Consider the following 22,835-nt stretch of genomic DNA (forward strand, 5'->3'; position numbering starts at 1 on the left):
TACCCCGGTAAACAAATACAAAATAAATAAATACTTAGCTTTATTGATGCAATGTCTGTGAAGGAACGATTGTACGATGAGTAGGTCGTCCGCGGCTGAAAATCTCTGGGGATTATGCATGCAGATGTCACATTTAAGGCCTCTGGTTTATGGCCTTGCATCTGACATCCCACGCATGCTGCAACAGCCAAGCTGAAGCTTTAGTGTAGGAGCTGACGTACGAGTCGCCTGAGGGCAGGAAATCCCACAACTAGAATACTGCAACATAGGAATAGAAGGACATCACACTTAATTAGGAAGATATTTGAAGAGAGGAAGGGTTCCTTTCTGGCAAGCTATATCTGAACAGAAGAACAATACATGGGTGTTTTCTTTCCCCTTTACTATTAGATACTTAGCGTCAATGGCAAAGAAAATAAGGGGCTGACAAATTCAATAATACAACTGGTTTGGCAATCAGAAAAATTATGCAAATATTACTTTGTACTCGATAAATCCAGCAAATTACATTTCAGTGCTTTGGAACATTTTAAGAAAGTTTTAAGTCTTTTCAGGATATATAAAATGAATCAAAATAAAACAAAGATTATAGCAGTTAACTATATATTCCACAAAAACTGATTCAACGATCTCAATACGTTTCTTCTGAGTGCTCCAGTTTCCTCCCATATTACAGACATGCAGTAGGTGGACTGGACACACTAAATTGGCCTCAGGTGCGACTGTGTTGTGTGGAAGAATTACTGCGGCATGGCTAGACTCCCAGAGGTGTAAACCTTGGCTCTAGATGATTGTCACTGTTGAAGTGACACCCTGACCCCACATGCAAAATGAGAAAAAAAGGGTTTTTGATGGACGAATAAGATGAAGTATTTAGGAATATGAATTAAAAAGGAATGATATGGCAGCTAAGAACATGTAGGAAGATACTAAATAAAAGGTAATACAAAAATTGAGAAACTGGAAGCTCTTGATTAAGGATTTGGATAATAAGTGAAACTGTTTTAGTTCCCTTGACAAGTAGGTCAAGCCAATTTGTATTAACCACAGCATGAGTAGTGGACCATAACTAATAGAGAGTTGAAGGAATTTATTTGGGAGGGGAATACGGAAAGAGATAAGATTCTGCCCATAGAACACGGTGGTCTAGGATTGCATGACTGAACAGATATTTAGCGCTACACGGTTAAGGTTCACATACAAACAAAAGCAGAAGACAGAGTTCAAGTGGAAAGAGAGGATGATGACTGTGATGAAAGGAGTTGGGGACTATGAAAAATAAGGAGAGGTTAGAAATTTGGATGTAGGTCCTTAATCACCACCACATGAAGTATTGTATTCATACAGCATCAGAACACATTCTAAAAACTAAATCAACATTGGAATGAATAAATAACATTTAACCAGTATAGATGACTGCAAGTAGATGGTATAGAAAATAGGCAAGATGGGGCTGGAGTTTGCTGGAGAAAAAATTAGAAAAGGAATCAGTGTATTGATAGCAAATAACTAGAGAAAGAATAGGTAAAGAAGGGAGTGGGATGAAGCCAAGAAAAGGCTTGGACTACAGGTTAGAGACTACCTGCCACACTATGAACTGATAGAGTACAAGCAAAGAGAAAAGGATAGGGGAGTGTTAACTTAAAGATCTGCGCTGGTAGAGTTTTTTGTTGATCCTAGCACAGAAGGTGCTATTAAAAAAGGGATAATTAATAGGTCGAATAAAACACTGCATGACAGTTACACGAGTCAATCACATGAGGTGAGAAAAGACTGGGAAGGATGACTGGAAAGGGAATTTACAAAGGAACAATGGTAGGAATCTCTACAGCTCTCTACAGCTCCCATCTAGTCAAAGGCCGGAAGGTTTAGCATTTTTTGCTTAGAAGTGTTTGCATAGCTATTTTTATACTCCAAGTACATTTGAGAATTGTCCTCAAGCAGATAAATATCGAAGGTGATGGGAAAGAGGTAATTGGAAACACATTTTCTCAGAAAGTAGCAAGCTAACAGATTAAAACTCCCTGGCAAAAACTTTGGGGAAGCAAAGAATCTGAAACTGCCTACAACTAAGTAAAGCCTGGCTGCCAAAAAAGCAATAACTAAACAATGGAAATAAAAATCTAAACCTACTGTGACTGAAGTACTGATTATAGAGGAGATAAAATAATTGAAGGAGGGATCTTTAAAAAAGGGAAGGTGAAAACGACACAAATAAATGGAATTTGTGGGAATGTTCAGGAGGAGTGGGGTTTAAAGGAAAGCAGGAAAGGCAAGAATTGAGTGATTTATACAATACTAGACTGAATTACAATTGTTAAAAAGAAATCATGTATATTGGATGAAATGAATAAATATTACTGTGGTTTATTTTATTTTCTACTAATGTATATGCACCTAGGTTGATGTTTAAAAAAGAAAGATAAAGACACATGAGAACCCCCCCCCAAACTCCCTGACTGGCAGAAAAGAAAGTCTCTTGCCATACCTATTTAAAACTTCAGACTTATCAGGTAGGGTTGCTGTGGTTTCAGGATATGTGCATGACTGAGAAAAGAACACGAGTCCACCCTGGGATGTCTACAGAAGCCATCATTACAGCATACTTGCTTTCTTAGGAAGCAAAATGAGTGGAGTCTAGATGGTTTGAAGAGGAATGCATGGCATTCTTTAGGACAAGTGCTGCAAGATTAAAGACCCAAAGGTTCTTTATCTGTCTTGCCCAGACACTAGATGATGAAGCAAGACTCGGAGGGTTTCAGGCAACACCACAATTGACTTCGTAGTCCTTAGCATTTCCTTGAAGAACAAGTAATGTATGGGGGAGAACCAGGTGTCATTCCTTAGTCTCTGAGGCAAGGACACTGATATCCTCTGAATCCCCTTCCCAGGGATCTGATATTTGTGGAAAATCTACCCTACCCCTTGGATCTAGATGGGAGAGGCTGGAGTCACAAGGCCAAATAAAAGTAGAAAAAGTGTGCATCAAGCACTAGGTACAGGGCAGGTCTATAACACTAATGAAACCATATTCAGAGGTAGCAAATTCTTGAGAGAGCTGAACATGGTTTGGCATTACCTTGTGCTCCCTAAGGGTATGCTCCTGCACCAGTGAGTAAATCTCATAACACATCATACTAGAACTAAGTCTGACATCTGGTCCATCCTTCTAAGCTCAACTGGTTCAACAGAACCCTAGAGAGTATCCTCTATCCTAACCAGCAACTAATGCACAACTCAAGAGGCAGGCCATTACAGAAGACTCACTCAGCCTGAACCCTACAATCAAGCTTTCACTGTAGACGTCAGAGGACAGTATTCATAGGAGTTGGCTACTTATGGTCTGCTCCAGACGCTAGAACATGACAGAAGCAGTACTGACATCCAGAAAAAAAACTCTTGTAAAGTGGCTAATGGAAATGCATTTCCTACACTCCTCTTCTCATGTGGACAATTATGGGTGCAAACCTGACCTACTGTTGACTGAAGGAATTTGATTCATAGTGAACACAAGGCCAACTTGTGAGTTGATTTAGAAGGTGGAAATTATATGCAACTTCTGGTATTCCAGTCCCCTGCTCTGTTTGGCAGACTCAGGACCACAAGAAGAACCTGATGCTTCTGGACAGGTCATACTCTGGGCAATCTCATTGCCACCATCTTAAAGGAATTCATGCAGGCATAAAGGTATTATCTTTGTCTCCTATGTATAGCTGAATTGACTAAATGGCAGTCATGGTAATGCTTCAAGTCATACTCCTTTTACCAGGTAGTGAAGAAAATGCCCGTGTGGGACAATGTCACTCATTTGAAAAACACAAGAATCTGTTTGAAGGTTCTGGCATTTTAGGAAGAAAATGTTGGTATTTTTTTAGTTGACTCGTATTTGAACTGTGTGAGCAGCAGGAAACTAGTACATGGAATGATAGTGCCCCTTCACAGTCTGGCATATGGAACTGTGATGTGCACTGACCAGAGCAGCCACTGCCCACAAATGCAGCAATAACATAACATTCAAAACGGCAACCAGGAGGCACCAGAAGAAAAATCTCAAAGCTAACCTTTGCAGAAGGCCACCTAAGTAAGACCTTGGATTATCCCAAGCTTCTAGTCAGCCTCAAACAAAATCTACCTGAAGAACCACAATGTTTATGTTAACACTGGACAAAACTGACACTACTGTTAGTTTTACCATAATTTACAATAAAAATCACACAAGTGCCATAAACAGCTCAGCATCCATCACCAAGAAACAAAAGAACTTGAAAATTTACTATCAAGTGCAACATGTTTTCTAATTCACAGGATGCCTTCTCATGTGATCTACGTACCGGTTTATACTAGAGCTGACATGGTGACTTCTGATATACTTAATACAGCCGTTCCATACATAGTGACACCAGGCATACACTTTAAAACATCATACCCTACGGTGACAAAGAAAATCATAATTGCCTTAATTTCAATGTTATAAAAGCCACAGGGACAGAATAAACACTGCCAAAGTTTACGGATGCCAGCACCTTGACAGAGGATCACTGAATCAGACATATCCTTGGGATCTTCTTGGAAGAAAATACTGAGCTTAATGGCAGTAAAACATGAGGGCTCCTTGTAGGATGCAGCAAATTCCAGAAATAAAAGTCACAAAATGCCCGCAGGCAAAAGTCATAAAAGTAATGTTACAGAAAGAACACTCACTTTTCCACGAGGAGATCTAATGCACAACAGATTGAGCTGGACAAATAAAAAGAACCTGGATAGGCTTTCTTCCTGCTGATTTTGCAACAATAGGCTGCGCAACAAAACCAAGAATCAACACAGCTTACATTGTCGTCTACTGCTCAATAAATAACCTTCACAGGAGTCCTAATTTATACAGCTGGTTACTCCTCACATGGCACAGAGAAATAAATGAACATTGTTTGCTTACAGCTAACATGCGGTTGCTGATATTGAACCAGAAATTACTCACCATACAGCTTGATCTGTGAGGGGGCATATATGTTGTAGTCAATCAGGTGGAGAATTTCCTTTTCTGACAATTACAGCAAGATTCTTGTATTTACTATTTCCCATGTTAAAGGGCACATGCCACCTACAAGCATATGCTATGACACTTCATGACAGGCTAAGAAGACATAGCAAACCTCTAAGTTTCAGTCCATCCTCGCCACAAACTAAGCAAGCACATTTCAAAAAGGGAAAAAAAAAGATTTCAAGATACATCTGACGAGGCTGTAGGAGGTACCACCCATTGGAGACAGAGAGACAGAAAAAGAAGAGCTATAATAATCTATGGAAAAGGGTCCTCTTGGTGATTCTCACAGAATAAAAACTAATATGGTAAAACAAGTAGAAAAACAATAGCTGCTGGAAGGTAAAGTATCCAAGGAGACACCCAAAATGAAAACTGTAAAACCAAGCTCCAAAGATGACACCACAGCGTCTAGTAACAAGATTTAATAAAGTTAGCGTTTTCACGTTCTTCCGCTGAACGCTTCATCAGACAATGAACAAATAAAGCAGTCCAACCCTTTTAAAAGACAACATTAACTGCTTAATTACATCAATCAACTTAGTCTTTTTTAGTGTATGCAGTATGGTTAAGTTAATTTATGTAATTAAGCAATTAATGTCTTAAAAGGGTTGGACTGCTTTACTTGTTCATTGTCTGATGAAGTGTTCAGTGGAAGAACGTGAAAGCGCTAACTTCATTAAATAATCTTGTTGCCAGAAGCCGTGGCTATACCACAAAAACCTGGCATTTTAACAGGGGTGTGCACACTTTTTATATCCACTGTATAAAATAAGCAGAAGGTTATAATTCAAAGTGGAAAGGGATGATCTTGAAGCAGGGAGAAAATTCAAGAACTCAGGAGAGACTGGGATTTTGGATGCAGATCCTTAAGGAAAATAACCATAAAGAATATTATATTCATAAAGAAGCAAAAAGTATTCTAAGAGCTAAACCAACACAAGAATAGAGAAAGAAGATTTTGCCAATAGGGATGACTACGAGCAGGAGTACAGAAAATAAGCAAGAGGGGGCTGGAATTTACTGGAGAAAACTGGCAAAGGAACCATGGTGCTGGGAGTAAAGTCTGTAGAGGGTTGCTGGCTTATGATCACTCAACTCTAACCAGGAAACACAGGCTGACAGGGTTTCCTCTCCAAGAATGGATGATCTGTAGGGCCTCTCTCCTAGCCCAGGAATATCAGTTTCCTATTCTTCTGTAACAAATGGGTTAACTGGGTAAAGGCAGGGCAGCCACTGGGCAAGGGCCTGGGGGTGGGGGGTGGTGGAGTCTGCTGGAATTCATGCTTTCTCTATGAAGAGGGAACAAGGACAGGAATTCCAAGTTCTTCTCTGATCAGTCTAAGGAAGCAGCTTTTTAAGACCTGCAAGACTGCGTATGAAGCATAGACAGGCAATACTACATCTGGATACTCTAAACCAGGTGTGGCAGAAGATGGATCATGATGACACGCCTGTCCAAAGATGCGAGTCCTTGTCTAGTAGAAAAATGCTGTGATCCCTCAGACGTGCATCAAACTAAAGAGATCACACATGAGGTCAGCATTTAGATACTTCATAAGATTAACTGCCTGCTCAGGTAGCAGCTTGTAAAAGGCATCATCCCAGTTAGTGCTGATATGACAGTTTGGATGCATATAATCTAGTCTAACAATTCCAAATGACTGGCTTCCAAGAGAAAGCACCCAAAGTTTCTCAGCCTTTTTCCCCAGAAAAAAAGCTCTTAAGCTGGAGGATATCAAAGGAGAGAAGTGGAAGGGAGGATAAAATGATGGTATCCCTGTCTCTCAGATTTCACCAACTCCAAAATAAGAGCAAGCGGAGGCAAGGGAAACCCACAAAACTCAACCTACAGGCCAAATTTAGGTTTGGCTAAGCACATGAGACTAACATCAGGAGGACATTGAACCACAGCTAGAGTTTGCACAAGCAGAAGACAGAGTGAGCACAATGCTTCATCAGGGCTATCACAGGCTTCAAACCTAGCTCCCTAATGGTGTTAAACCATAACAGTCTCAGCCTCCCACTATATAAACGACTGCTTTATATTTAGGATCTGAGACATGACCACATGAACTCTTATCGACCCAGATTTGATAACTCACATTGGCCTGGCGTACTAGTCACAGGTGACTCAAGTGACAGAACAGTGACCAGGCTGTTTTACCAAGGGTTCTAGCTGATAAGATAGGTAGGCTTAATAATCTTAGTATACACCCTGCACCCCCAAAGTGGAAGCCTAAAATGCGCCTCTTCCATCTCCAAATTCTTCCACCAAAGCAGAGGATGCATTTGGGTTCAGACACTTGCTGACGAAGGGTGAGCACACCATCAGAAGGAAATGACGGTGAGAGTCTGGACTTGCATCAAGAAGTTCTGGCCTTTGGCATTACCTCCAAAGGCCACAACTTCCTCAAAACAATAAAGGCAATGACAGTGATGGTTGTGTCAGGTAATCTGATGAACACAGGGACTCATTACAATTACATTTAAGCATGTGAATATATAGGACATCACATCTTGATTCTTGCTGTTGAGAATAAACTACACCAGTAGCAAAAAAACTGAGCTCTACAGACAAGTGCACTTACATATCCAGCATGTTAGCTCATAATACATCTGCAGGGTGTGTAGATATTCTAAAACACAGTGGTCTTTTTTTCTCTCTCTCTTTTTTAATGCTGAGGTAGTACAGTACAGCTTAGGACCATCAAGAATGATTCCCAATTTCAGTTTGAGAAACCAGCCTTATTCATAGGCAAATACCTGGCTATCAGTCTGCAGACTATTAAAAGCCTAGCCACTAATCAGAGGTTGAAATCAAGCCCGCTACACCTTGCATCTTATGAGGTAAAGACCATAGACATTAACCCAATCCCCCATGTGATAAATGAATGACTATTAACAGATCCTAACATTCATTTCTCAGCAATTCACAACCCAAAATGGCAGGCAAGCTAGCAGGTCTGTTATACCAAAGTTGTAAATTGGCTCTATTCCTCTCAACAGTTAAAAGCACACTAAACTGGGTAAGTTACACACCATTCTTCAAGTTTGTCAAAAAAATGCTTGCAATAGGGAAATCCTATAAAACTGCAAAACAAATGCACTTTTCATCATTGTTAAATTCATAATGAAAAAGATAAGTCACACACCATCATCCAAGAATGCAAAAACAGCCATGCTGGTGAGTAAAAGGCATCCAAGCAGGCATCTCAAAATTTATGCTGTTTAAGCGCACACACAATATACATACACAACCTTGTTTTTGATGGGCTTTCCTCTTGTCTTCAAACTGCTTGATCTTTTCGTGCTTATTCAGATTACTGTCTGTCTGTTGAGAAGAATAAAATCCTCTGCTTTTTGTAGGTCTCATGTAACCTTTAAGTTCAACTGGTTTCAAAGTCTTCTCTTTTACTGCTGCACTTTTGAAATCTTTAGCTCTCTCTCCAATCTTATCCTGCTTCACTTTCACATCCTTTTCATTAGAAACTGGCCTCCGAGCCTTTTCATCAGCTGCCTGTGTTTTATCTAAGTGCTCATCCAGTTTCTCAGCTTTATTGTCTTTACCATAAAATTTTCCAGTGCCTAAGCCTGTCAACTTGTCAGTTTTATCACCTTCATCACCAAATTTCTCTTCCAATATGTCTACATTGTTTTGCTTTCCATCTGACATTAGAATCTCTCCCTCATCTGCTTTACCCTGTACTTCCATCACATGCGCAGAACCCAATGTCTCAGCTTGACTATCTGTATCACTAGCTACCACTGTTTGTGCCTCAAAAGTCAGACATGCTTCATCCAAACTTCCTGCTTTTGCTTCTTCTCTACCTTCCTTACTCTGGAGTGCTTCATGTAAATTTTCATCAGCCAGCTCTGGTGTCTTCTCTCCACTAACATTTTTATTCTGTGATCTGAAGTCAAACTGTACATCAGGTGGCCTTTCTACATTTTCACAGCCAATATCTTCTTTCTGCACTTTTAATAGTGCAGTATCACCATCCAGCCTACTCATGCCTTTATCATCATCTACCTCCTCTTTTGGTGAGTGGGTGTCCTCTTTCTGTGCTTTTATAAGCACACTGTCATCATCCAAACTACTTGCACCTTTCTCTCCATCGGCTTCTTTGTTCTGGAAGTGCATATCCTCTTTCTGTGCCTTTAGGAACAGTGTATTATCAGCCAGCCTACTTGCATCTTTTTCTTCATCTGTCTCCTGTTTCTTGGAACTGGTATCCTTTTTCTTTATTTCTAGGATTACAGTGCCATTATCCAGCCTACTTGTGTTATTTTCTCTATCACCTTCCACCAATTTCTTAAACTGGGTATCTTTCTTCAGTATGTTTAAGAGCTCAGTATCATCCAGCCTGCTTGTGTCTCTCTCTCTACCATCGGCCTCCTGTTTCTGGGACTGGACACCCATCTCTGCAAATATAGTCTCCTCGACCTTTGTTTTCTTTTCAGCCTTGTAATCTCTAAGCTCTTCACCCCAATGTAGATCAGAAGGTCTTGTGACCATTTTACCCAAACTGCCATTTTTCTCAGTTTTTACACCCCTCTGTGGTGTACCAGCTGAGTGTTTCTGTTTCTTGTCATATTTAGACTTATTTTTCTGGGTTTTTGTTTTTTGTTCATTAGCAACTATCTTGCTTTCTTTTAAGCTATATTCATTGAATGTGCACGCATTCACTTCTTCAGTTACAACTAATTTATAAGATGAACTCTCGATATCTTTTGCTGACTGATGAGCCTCATCCTTCTGTATTACAGCATCAGTCTCTTTAGTGGTCAGCTCCTCTGACTGCCTTTTCCTGTCTTGGTCTTCCATTTTCAGTGTTCTGAAGTCTGAATGTCCTTTATCACACATTACCTGAAAATCTTGAGGAGTATATTCGGCTACAGTTTTACATGCATCAGCATCTTTCTGTTCTGCAGTCCATTTACAAAATTCATCTTTACCTTTGGCTTCTTGTAATTTCACTTCCATTTCAGGACACGTACTTGCACACTTTTCTCCCGGTACTCTGTCCTCGGTGCTCATTGTATCTATTACTCTGTCAACAAGCTCCAAGATGCTACTCTGTTCACCACATTCATCTTTCTTTGGTCTGACAGCACTTTTTTCTATATCAGAAAGTAGCAACTCCTCAATCAGATCTGTAGACGATACTTTCTTATCTGTGTAGGTCTGCACATCCACTTGCTTGCTGGTAGAGAGTAACACCTCTATTTGTTCCTCTGTTTTACTTTGCTGCACATCTTTTTGAGTTTGGCCATCACACTGCCTTTTATCAATTTTGAATTCCACTAAAAGACTATGTCCTTCTCTTTCTTTATCATTTATCTCAGCTTTCTTAGATTTTGAATCTTTATGCTGTTGTTCTACTGACACAAATTTCTGAGGGGACAACTTATTCTTTGTCGGTATGTCCACAGGCTGTTCCTCCACAGGCACCAACTTCTTGGGTGACAACCTACCCTCTTGCCTGTCTGCAGGCTTACTTGTCAAAATTTCTGTTTTTAATTGGACCTCCTCTTCTTCTTTAAGCTTTACTGATGATTTACCCAGTTTAGGTCCCTCTACATTTTCTTTTTTCTGTATCTTTACCTCTTCAAAGGCACAACGAATCTCCGCAAAACCAACACTGTCTGTATGAATTTGCGACTCATTTGGGACATTCTCTAAAAAGCCTGTGTTATGTTTATTTTCTCTGAGTGAGTGCTTAACCCTTCCATACTTAAAGCCAGCTTCAGATGCATACCCTCCTTCTTGGGTTTGACTATTCTTATTCAATCTAACTTCATCTGCTATCTCAGCTTTCAAATGATGTGGACACTGGGCAGTACTTGCATCTTCCACAGTAGGATATGCGGTCTTTGAGCTTTGTGCTTTCATGTGTTTCTTTTTTGATTTCTTGTTCTTACCAGAAACCTTTCCTTCAATATTTCTGTACTGGTCAGCTGATATTTTATCATGCTGAGTGCTTGAAATTTTAGTTTCAATTTCTGGATGCAACTGCCAAGAGATTTGTCCTTCTATGCTTGGCATTTGTTCAGATTTTCCTGATGTACAAACAGCAGCAGGATTCCCTGCAAAACTTCCCATACAAACTCCTTCTGACTGGAACTCATTAAGAAATGGATTTGTTTTTTGGACTTGTGGATCTACTTCTTTATTTGGAAAGTCCATCATCTGCATACGTGGCCTCCTCTTTTTCTTTTTTTCAAAAACCACTTTAACAACTTCTGATTCTAAGGGCTGTGCAATCTTCACCCCATTTTCAGCAGAGTCAGCAGACAGCAAAGCATGCCCCTCTGTTTCTTTACTGTCATGTACAGCTTTTAATGGGGATATCTCAGAGAAAACAGCAGTTGCTTTATGATTTCCTTCCCTCTCAGCAGTAAACTCCAGTTCAGATACTGGAACAGGAGAGCTAACTAGACTAAGATTTGCAGGTGGGGAAAAGGGCAACTTTTTTGAAATGGGAGTTCCAGTGGTTGCTGTCTCAATGAGGGCTGTATCAACAGCTTGAATAGGGCATTTAGTAACAAAACCACATTTTTCTGAAGTGAAATCGTGCACACGGGAACCTTGTTTACGAGGTCGGCTTCCTGTAAGCCTAGATGGATAAATCAGCTTGCTCTTCCCAGACAACTGCAGGCTAGCATATTCTTCCACAAAGAATGAAAGAAAAACAAAGCAAGATTATTCTAATGCTCCTAAAGCAAACTTCTCTGTATAGTCTCAAACTTATACCAAATGCTACATTACAGGTAAAATGCACAACAGCTTAAAGAAAACAATATTAACTACATGTGAAAGAAACACCAATAACAGATTCTGCTCCTTGACGGAGAACAGTTTTTAAAATTACTGTGGTATGATGCTGACAATGTAAAAAAAGACACTGGATGTATTATTTAATGACATGCAACAGAGAAACAATTAAGCTGTAATGGATAGTTCAATTCAGTAATGTCTTAAGAGTGAATGTGGTTCATTTTATGTAATACTCATGTCAGTTCATCACTATACAAAACTCCTGAAAAAATTAAACATTTTACTTAATGTATGCCACTATCAGTTGGAAAGGTACTGTGTAAATAAAGTACAACTGATAGTATATAGAAGGTCACTCCATTTAAGGTGGTTAAACAGCTTAAGCAAAATAGGTGACAGCTACTTACATTACACACACATACATACAAATATATATCTACATACACTCAACTCCCCACACACATTTGTTTACTAGGGTGATGCACTGATCATTACTGACCAATTCTGCATCTCAGCAGGCTCTAAGAAGTCCCTTACCTTAGAAGGATAGCAACATAAAATGCTGTCTGGCACTTACTAACTAAAGAAATGATGCCCAAAATACATTACTCAAATCTTGACCATCAATCACACAAAGGATACAGATATAGAGATGATAGCACACTCTTCAATGCAAGCTACTGGCATTTAAACACATGTCAGAATGCAGCTTTATCCAGACAATTGTGCATGAATGATGATGTGAACCTCGGACTCAAAAGCAATTTAAAGACTGATGCGCAACTTTATCTAAAGTAGCGATATGGATTTTGTGGCCAAACACTGCAACAGTGTGCATTATGAAGAGCTAGTTTCCTGTACCCAAAATTCTAGTCACACATTCACCTTGACACATCATCTACTAAAATACCATAACACAAGGTAAACAAGACAAAATACTGGACTGGGGTGGAATGTTAACGCCACTTCAATAACCTGCCCATGTCAAAGCAAAGAAATATCAATTACAGTACTTGGCATCAAGTGAACCATGCAAATGAGATGATGGACTTGTTTTATGAGAACTATAAAATTGCATCACTTTCTGCTGACTCATACAGCCTACTTTAGCTCCCTGCTAATACTTGCAGGTATTCAAGAAGCAGGTTTCAATATAGCAATATGCAAAGGTTCAACAGAATGAATTTTCATTTTTTTTTTTTTTTTACCCAACAGCTTGTCTGTGCTGTCACAAAAAGTACATCTGCTGCGTAAAAGACTCAGCTCACCTCTGGACCATTTATTCACTTCTATCCCTCTTGGTATTTTCCAGTTAGCCAATTCAGATTCAATTTTTGGAGCTGAAGTTAAGCACTCAGAAAACCCTGTCCATACCACTCAGTATTACAGGACTAAACTGCACTTCAAATCAAGTACATGTAATAATGATTATTCATACTTGCAGTTGCATAATATCTAGATGATGTTCGTTTAGTTTTTTTTTTTTTTTTCCTTGACAGAGTTGATCTCCCTAGGTTTACAGTCTGTTTTCAGGGGAATCCCATTTAATATTTATGGACTGGGGAAAATCTGGTCAGGACACCAAGAAAATTCCTTCTTTTTTGTGGAATAGGAGCAGGAAGGGCGTATGTAGGAAGCAAAGGAAGTGAGCCCTAAGCAATAACAGACGGAGAAGCACAATATGCAAGTGAAAAGCAGAGAAATTGAATGCAGAAAGTAAGATGCGATCACATGATACAGACTTACTACTTACAAAAAATGTGGATTTAATAGAACAGCCCAATGAGAAAGCTCCTGTAACACAAGGACATGATTCTGATTGAAGAGGAATCTGATTTAGCATTAAAAACTTTTGAATGGATGCAGAAATATTTTGGAAGACGGAGCCTAAACCAAAATGAAAACAACTAGACAAAGCAGAAGTCTGCACAGCAGGGAAATTAATGTGAATGAAATTTCATACCAAGGAGACAAAGAAATAAAATCACCAACAGATATTGTATTAAAAAATATTTTGTCCCAAATGCTGAATTTCTAGGCTAAAAGACCTTTTTTGCCTTTATGTTGAAAAATAAAACTCATTTGTCAAACAACCTTTTTATTTGAAAATGAACATAAAGAAAACATGAGACAGATGGAAAACAGTCTGTAGAAGAATGTTGTTTAATCTGCACTTATAACTGATGATGTTCAAATTAATCACTGCTGCAGTAGCCTTTAGCTATACAGGTTATATCCTGCCTAGAAAATTACAGATGGTCAAGTCTAAGTCTATGGCTCCTCTCCACATATGCACCCAAGGCTGATGTAGCACAAGTTCCAGGAAAAGGAGAAAACAGCAGCTTGAGAGCCAAAAATAATAAAGAATTGTTTCCCCCAGCAGGGGCACAGCCTACTGTCCTGGGGAAAAAACTACCTAAAAATAAAAAGAGGAGGAGGAGGATGGAGGTACTGCAGCAATGATTACTTTGAACATCTGTTATGGAAAATGCGACTTACATAAATGAATTATGTTCATCAGTATCACTGCTGCAGTAGCCTTTAGCTATATAGGTAGATTACCGCAACTCATCCAACCTGGGTGGAAGAAAGACTGGGCTCCAGGAGCCCAGGAGAATTGTCCTAGCAAAGCTTGTTCTGGACCTGGAGAAGGAATTTAGTTTGTTCTGTAAAAGTATGTACCATGGACCAACTTGTCTGTCTCTGGAATAGTGTGAGTCTACCCCTTTACAATATGCCACTGAATACAAGGTTTTATTAGAACCTGCTTTGATCCCACCTGGAAGCATTTTCCCATGGCAGAAACGACAAAAAGCAATAGTAAGGGACAACCATCTGAAAACAGTTTGCTATGAGAGAGACTGCAGTTTCTCTGTCCCATCACAGGAAATGCACAGCTGTTCAGTTGAAGGACTGGGTTCTGCCAAGATAACACCAGAATTGCTTAGGGATGCACAGAATATAGTGAATCCTTTCTCCCTGTTTTTAAGTTCAAGAAAGAATATGGGAAAGACTGATGACTGGATTCAAAGTAACCTATGAATCTAATACTGCTGTTAATGAGGGATGTGATTTAAAAGTAATCCCATCTCCAAGGAAAACCACACATGGTTTACTGAAAATGAATGCTTCCAACTTAGATGTCCTCTTGCAGATGTCAGAGCAATTAGCAAAATAGTCTTCCAAACCATGAACCTCAAAATGGCCTGCTTAGCTGAAAAGTATGCTACAATCTCCAGACAATCCATTAAAACAAAACACTCCTAGCTTTAAAATAATGTTCCTGAATAGGAAAGCAATAAAAACATCAACAAAATTAAGAAAATTAAAGTTTTTTTCTCAACAAAGGGAACTTACCTGCCCAGCAAAGGAAAGAAGCTGACTGTCTATCCTCAAAAGTTCAGAGATGTACACTTTTTCAGTGGCAGTAAAGCTCTGAAGGGCCTTGCACCCAAAGTTGTCTTAGTCAGCTGAGCTCAAGCTGCTTGACAGTTTGAGCATGTGGAAGGTACCCTGAAGCTTTGAAAGCTGGCTGGCTGTTATATCCTTGGCAGGATATAATCCATACAGCTAAGGCTACTGCAGCAGTGATCTGTATAGTGAACATCTTTCTAAACAGCATCAGTGACCATAGCCTTGGAAGAAGCATTAACGGAGTGATACGCATGCTGCAAACAATGAGATACGACTTGAACACACAACGTGCCCCAACCTGTCAAGCAGCTCAAGCTCAGCTGACTAAAAGACAAATTTGGGTTCAAGGCCCTTCACAGCTGCATCTAAAGCCATCTGCTGATAAAATGAAAATAAGTATCATTTTGCACATCTGCTGTTTATTTTTACTGTACTTCACAAAAGTCCTGTATTAACTGTTAAATTCCTTGCACTTTAGTAGAGTTTAAAAGTTGAACTGTTTCCACTGCTGCTCCTTTAGTACTTAACTACTTTGTGTCCGCTAGTTTTACAGGACAGTAGTATCTAGACTGTGTGGTTTCTCTGTACTTGAGCTCTAAACCAGCATTTTACATTAGCAGGGGTTTCTGACTGCACTCTTGTGGCAGAAGTGTACAGTAGAAAACATGTTTGAGTTGAGGGCTGTTGGCTGAAGGGTTATTGTGCGTTTTCCTGGTTAGTCTTGTAGGCTTTGCTGTTGTAAAACTTGTTTTTCTGATTCTATACAAGCCCAGTATTTGTGCTAGGCTACTCTCCACACAGTGGTGGTTAGCACTGCCAAGTACAAATGTAAACACTAGAGAGTTCAATTTTCTCTTAGAATTACTGTCTCTGCAACCTTCCCCAGTCCCCCTGCTGCTCTAAAAGCATTTGAGTTGTGTGCAGAGCTATCATTCCAGTCTAGTTAAATCTCCCTACTCTGTTTTCCTGTTTAAACCCATAGCAAAAAAAAAAAAAAAAATGGAAAACATGGATAAGCTTTTTCCTATTTTTGTGGCCAGCCCTGTGGACATGGGCATCCTGAGGCAATGTAGCAATTGTCCCATGCAAACTGATAATCCAGAAACAAACTCAAAATGTGAGAGATGTAGTTACACTATGAAAACTGAGACATAACTCTGACATTTAGACAAATCAAATGGCAAAGGTCATCCAACACACACACACACACACACACACACACACACACACACACACACACACACAATTTCCCTCACAAAATAAAGGTCTCGAGACAAATCTACATATGTAGAGGTATACACAGGTAATTCATTAAAACCTCGGAAGTCTCCAGTATGCTGCCCTCGGAAACAACATGCAAACAAAACCAAGTCAACACGAAAACATATATTTTTATACATAAAAATACACATCACAGTGTCAACACAAGCAAGCCCCCAAGTCAAAACATCACACATGAAAACATCTTGGTCATAGGAGACTCCACAGTAAGACACACTGATGCACCCCTCACCAGGATGGATAGAGAAGGTTACAGTCAATTGCCAGGATTCACCAGATCAGTGTCACTCGTTTTACTGAACCACAAGCACCAGTATGACACTGTCATAGTCCATGTGTATATGAAGAGACATGATGAACCTCACTGAAAGTGTTGCAGGCTGGAATGAGCCTCGCACTGAAAAGCATTCTACCCTCACCAGGAATACCACAACACAAAAAGAAAATGATTGACTTCAATAATTGTTTTAGTTACTGGTGTCATTCCAAGGAGATGCAGTATTTGTCAGTCTGGGATGACATGATCGACAGACCATCCTGCTTTGCCAGAAATGTTCTGCACCTGTTGCTGCTAGGCTTTCAAATACTGGCCAAGGCATTAGCCACCCCCACAGTAGCTTTTTTAGGTGGTGCAAAACAGAGATCTACTATAAATTCTTTTAATGCCCAGCTGAAGGTACTGCTGCTCAATTCTAGGAATCTTAACAAGAAACTGCACTCCCAGGAAGCATCTGTGCAGATACACAGACATGGATCAAGGCTGCAGAAAGCACCCCAGCAGTGTAAGGCTACAATGCCCATCACACATTCAGACCATCCTCTGATAAGGAAAAAAAAGGAGAGGTTTTCATTTGCATAAAAAACAATGACACCTCTACATTCGTCAAGCAGAATGACTCACTTGAGCTACTCCATGTCCAGCTGACTATAGTCAAAATCCCCAACTACATCACTAGCTACAGGTCACTCACCCATGAAAACCACTCCGCATACCTGAAGTTACTAGAATCACTTACCATTCACCCCCAACACACTACTCGGGGGATTTTAACTACACCTCCATAAAGTAGGAAACTTATACGACCACTAACATGCAGACTCAAGAGATTCCTGGACCTTGTCAATCCAAATGTTCTGGAACACCTGGTCTGCACTCCCACCAATGGCTCAAATATCCTAGTAAACTCTTATGAACCTATAAGAAACAATTTAAAGGAGATTTTTCCTCACAAGAAGGAACTACAGACAAACCATTCCTCATACTTTCACAAACAGTCAGAATAAACTTTAACATATGACCCTGACTACTCAAAATTCTGAAAATCAAAGTTGCAGAAGGATATACTTTTTTCCCATTGTTAGCAATAATCGCTGACCTGTCTGGAAATTTGCAGGCAGTGATGCATATCCTCCAGACCTGACAGAACTTCGGGAGGGGCTGAAGGTTCTGGAAACTGCTTCTGTAGCAGCTCACAGTATTTTTATGAGGGACTGAAAAACCAGTGTTCTCCTAATGAAAACAGTGGCACATTCTGGAAATTGCCTCAGAGGAAGAGAAACCCCACAGAGAGAATCAGAAACTGAACTCTCCTTGGAGTCTGAATCAGAAAACTGAGGACAAAACCCTGCATCTGTCTCCTCGTTTTCTTGTCCAAAATCAAAATCTTGAATTTCTTCAGGAAAAGAGGTATCCATTTCTTTCACTAAAAAACACTGACAGCCTGAATTAAACCCAGAGCCAGACCCAGTAAACTACTCCTGTCTAAAGAAATTTGAGAAGCAGAAGCTACATATTTAGTTTTGAGTTTCATTTAGTCAGGAAAAGTGTAGCCAACAGTGTTCATGGCAACAGCAACTTCCCAGGAATGGACACAGCATTCTGACTAAACAGGGAGGCTTCCCTCCATTCCTGCTCCCAAGACAGAGTGTTTCTCTTGTCAACTGAGGAGACCCCCAAAAGCTGCAGAGGACATGGCTAACCCTGGTACACTGTGGCTGTAGATACACCAGAGGGATCCAGGGTAAAAGATGTGTGGTCTGGTGAACAAGCTATGGTCAACTACAGTCACCAACCTACAGCTGAGGCAAATTGCTAGCCTGTGTGCTGGGAAAGGCTGTTTGCTTATCCTTTTTTTTTTTGTGGCTAGTAGGACCAACCACGGTACTGGTAGTTTGTTTCATGGTCATGCTGAAAATGTTGCCTCTTTCTAGGGGAAAACTAGCTTCAAAAGCCAGAAAAAATATTTAAAAGTCATTTTCCACACAAAAACACTTTAAAAAGCACTTCAGAACAGTTTGCCAGCCCCAAAATGTACAAGTCTCCACAGAGAAAATGGTTTTCCTTAAACAACCTTTAAACTGACAAGAATAAAGTGCATTCCTATTTAAAAGTGCAAAATCACAAAACAATCAAGACAGACTCCTACCCTGAACAAATAACTTTTCTAAACATGAAAGTACAATAAAACAGCAATATATTAAAGTGGAAGTGTTTTTCCCCCAATGAGAGCTTATCTACTCAGCACAGGACAGCACAAACCAACAGATGATCCTCGAAAGACCACAGAAGAACCCTCTCCAACAGCAGGAAAGTTCTGAAGTGCATGGCACCCAAAGCTGTCTTTTTAATCAGCTCAGCTCTAGCAGTCTGGGTGTGTGAAAGGTGACATGAAACTTTGGAAGCTGGTCGGTTGTTATATCCTACAAAGAATACAAGCCGTATATCTAAAGCTACTACAGAAACGATCAACATGCTGAACATCTCAGGAAGACTTCCAGATACAAGTCTTTCTCTTGAGTTAGGAATGCCCTTTTGCAGGGAAAAATTTAGAAGTCATCCTAGAAACACTTTCCTGTGAGAAGGAACTGTGAAGGATTTCTGACTTTTTTAAACCATTAATGAATTATCATGGTGACATAGGCAAAGTTCACATTTTTAACAAACATTATATGATAAACAATATTATGTGGTGTAATCTAAGCAATACTACAACATAAATTAAATTCCTGCCTTCTCTTAAACCTCATTCCTCTTCCAAAACGCTTTCCTTCATATATTCTTTCTACAATTTCCATTTTTTCTATGTAATCTACTCCTGCAAAAGATTCCAATTCCTGTTCTTTACCCATTACAATATTCACTACTTGAATTACAGATGGTTTAGATTCTGATCTCCATTTTTAAGTACTTGCTTTTTTGGCTGCCACAAGAATTAAGTTTTACAAGGCCTTACTTTCTAGGCAATTCAGATCCTGTACCCCACCTCAAAAAATCATTTCCTTAGTTACACTCATTTGCTTGCTCAGTACACCTGAAAAAGAGTATTCTGCAGAGAATCCTTTAAGTATTACACTCCCAAAGCATGTGTTCCCTGGTATTGATTTCTTCTCCATCACACCTCCAACATTTGCCATCTACACAAGGAAAAATGATCTGGAGTCTCCTGGGGCTATAACAGTATCTATACAAACACATCCTATGTTCCTCCATTGTTTGTTTGTGAACCGCATATCTTATCTCTCTTCCCAATCGTTTCTAACCTCTTCTGATTTATGCCTATAGTTATCTTGCAATATTTTACATTCCCTACTAATAATCCCTTTTGTAACAGCAGCTTCTGTTTTAGATTCACTAAAAACTCAACCAGTACAGGTCTTTCATTTAAGACTTTCCTATCCCTTTCTCTTTTGTCTATACTCCGATATCAATCCCTAATAGGGAAGACGATCACTAGCCTGCAATCCAAATGTCTTTTTGGCCTCTTCCCATTCTATTATCTTTCCTTCTCTAGCTGGCAGTTTCCTCCAGTAAATTTCAGCCCCTTCTTATCTATTCTCTGTACCCCTAATTAAAGTCATCCCTTTCAGCAGAATCTCCATTCCTGTGTTGGTTTAGTTCTTAGTAGACTTTCTACTACTTTATGAATATAATTTATTTTTATTTTTATTTTATTTTTTTATTTTCCCAGCGGAAATGCTCTCTTAAGTTATGCAAGTTTCACCAAAAGAAATGTCCTCTGGAGGGGAGGCAGAGGGAATGGAATCCTCTGCATCTGAATCCTCACAGGTAGATAAGGGTATGTCCTGGTAATCAGAGGGATCAAAGTCATCGGACTCATGGTGTGTCGAATCAGAAGGGAAATCAATTCTTTGCCTTTTAGAGGGAGAAAGCTGGCTTCCCCAAATTAGAGTTATGAGGTCTTCAACCATTCTAAGCATTTGTTTCTGTGGCATGGGAGCTTGAGCATGCACTTTTGGTTGTCGGTTTTCTAAGCGTAGTGCGACCTCTGGGCCTGAGAAACTCTGTTGTTTTAGTCTGAAACAAAGTAGTCGGTTTAATACGAACATCGGAAGGTTGGAATACACCCTCAGACGCCGGTGCCTGCACAGCAGCTCCGGACCCATCCAAGGTAGAGATATCCGCAGGTTCTATAATCGAAGAAGCATCTTGCGGCATACCGGACTCCGAATGGGTCTCAGCAGAGGCCTGCGAATCTGTAGAAGCGGGCATCAGAGGCTGCAAAGGCACCTGAGTACCAGCGGACTGGCGACTAGCTTAACGGAAGCGTCGTCAGCAGTTTTGGACCTATGCTGTCTGTCTCTGTCTTTATCCTTACGTTTTTCGGAAGATCGGTAGTCGGGTGGCTTACCGAAGCCATTTCGGAACACGGAGAACGAGAGCGAAAGAATTTAGCAGTAAAGATAGTCCAACAAATAGTTTGGGTGTTAAATAAGGCACAAAACCAACAGTGAGGAACGTCGTGGTCTGGGCCTAAACAGGTAACGCAGCAAGAATGAAAACCTCTGAGGTATTTGCTTTCCACAGGCAAGACAATTGTTAAGAAAAAAGAATCCCCAATGGTTACTTAGCTTTAGAAGACTTCAGGTTTGAAACTTGAAAAATGAAAATTTCAGGTAGCGGCTGACCGGCACTTGCGAACTGCTTCTGCTTTGGGCTCCCGTACAGCAAGAAAAGCTGATGTAATTGCATCAGCTGCATGTTTTATACCCCCTGACAACCTGACGTCATGGAAGAGGCGACAGCATCCGATGCAGAAATCCCAAGACTCTGGTAATCAGGCCGACTGTGGGCTACCTGCAGGCAAATAACCCAAGTGTGAGGACTGCAACAGTGAAACACGGACATGTACTGAGTGTTTCTGGCACCCAAGCTGCATTTTCTCCCTTTGAAACCCATGCTACAGCAGCCTGGGCACATGTGTAGAGGAGAGCCAGATACTTGATAAGACTGGTTTGGCTGTTATGTTCTGGGCAGGATACAACTACAAATATAGATGAAGGCTACTCAGCAAAGATACTGATGAACATCTAACAAATATTTCTATAAAACCCAAACATATGAAATGACATCACTACAATAAGTGGCCAATAAGACCCGAACAGCAGCATGCTAAAAAAATGTCCACTTTCTGTATTATAAACAGGACAAGTGATCCCTCCACTGAATCAAAATACTTTGCATACACTGAAACATCCCTTAGATAGAAAGATCTCGCTACAACCTTAAGCAATTAAGCTACCACACATTTTCTTAAACTTCAGAGAAGTAAAAATCTCTCAGTAAATGCTTATATGACCAAATCAGACAGACCTTACCAAAACAGACTCCATTTTAAAAAAATATACACACCTATATATACAAACTGCCCCAAGAGACACACGTGTTTCAGCTCACTGTCTTTTAAATGCATGACTCCTTACTTATTTTTACAAGTCTTTATTTATACATTTAAACTAACAAAGCCAGACTTCACTATCTGTGGACAGGACATGTTTTGCCCCCCCCCCCCACCCTTTGTTTTTCTGGTCGGGGCTCATCATTTTAGCATAACTTAATAGTCACATAACAGGACACAGCTGAAGCAGAAAGTGTATGTGGAGCTTTGATCTGGGAAGTCATTACAGATTAGGAACAACAAAGAAGTCTCCAGTAAGTTTGTCCAGTGTGATGATGCATAAAATTGTAGTTAAAGATTCACAGAATCTAACATAACATTTAAAATAAACCGATATCATGTTTCTGCCCAAGTTAAGTTAAAATAAACAGGTTCCTCCTGACTTATATAGGAAGACTTCACAGAATACCAAAATATATGGACATGTTCACAATTTGACAAACACAAACTAAACGTAGGGGAGTGAAGTCTAGACAAATGGAAATGGTGTTAGGCAGTGAAATATGTTAAATTGTGGGCAATATAAATTTATTAAAGGGGATTTACAATTACAAATATAGAAAAATAATTCTTTGACTTGCTCTCTGAAGAAATTACTGACTTGGTTTCACTAATATAATGAATG

The 22,835-nt window shown here is 39.8% G+C and overlaps 1 protein-coding gene across 1 annotated transcript in view; it reads right to left on the reverse strand.

Moving 5' to 3' along the window:
• Positions 1 to 22,835, reverse strand: part of LOC122797232 (nucleoprotein TPR-like) — a 1,117,229-nt gene that overhangs the window by 828,277 nt on the left and 266,117 nt on the right. The window contains exon 5 of the mRNA XM_044066070.1: positions 8,300 to 11,710. Coding sequence (XP_043922005.1) covers positions 8,300 to 11,710 — 3,411 coding nt within the window. The remainder of the gene's footprint in view (positions 1 to 8,299; positions 11,711 to 22,835) is intronic.

Source organism: Protopterus annectens, chromosome 3.part0 (genome assembly GCF_019279795.1).
Source record: "Protopterus annectens isolate FY-2018-M chromosome 3.part0, PAN1.0, whole genome shotgun sequence".
NCBI classification, from domain to species: Eukaryota; Metazoa; Chordata; order Ceratodontiformes; family Protopteridae; genus Protopterus; species Protopterus annectens.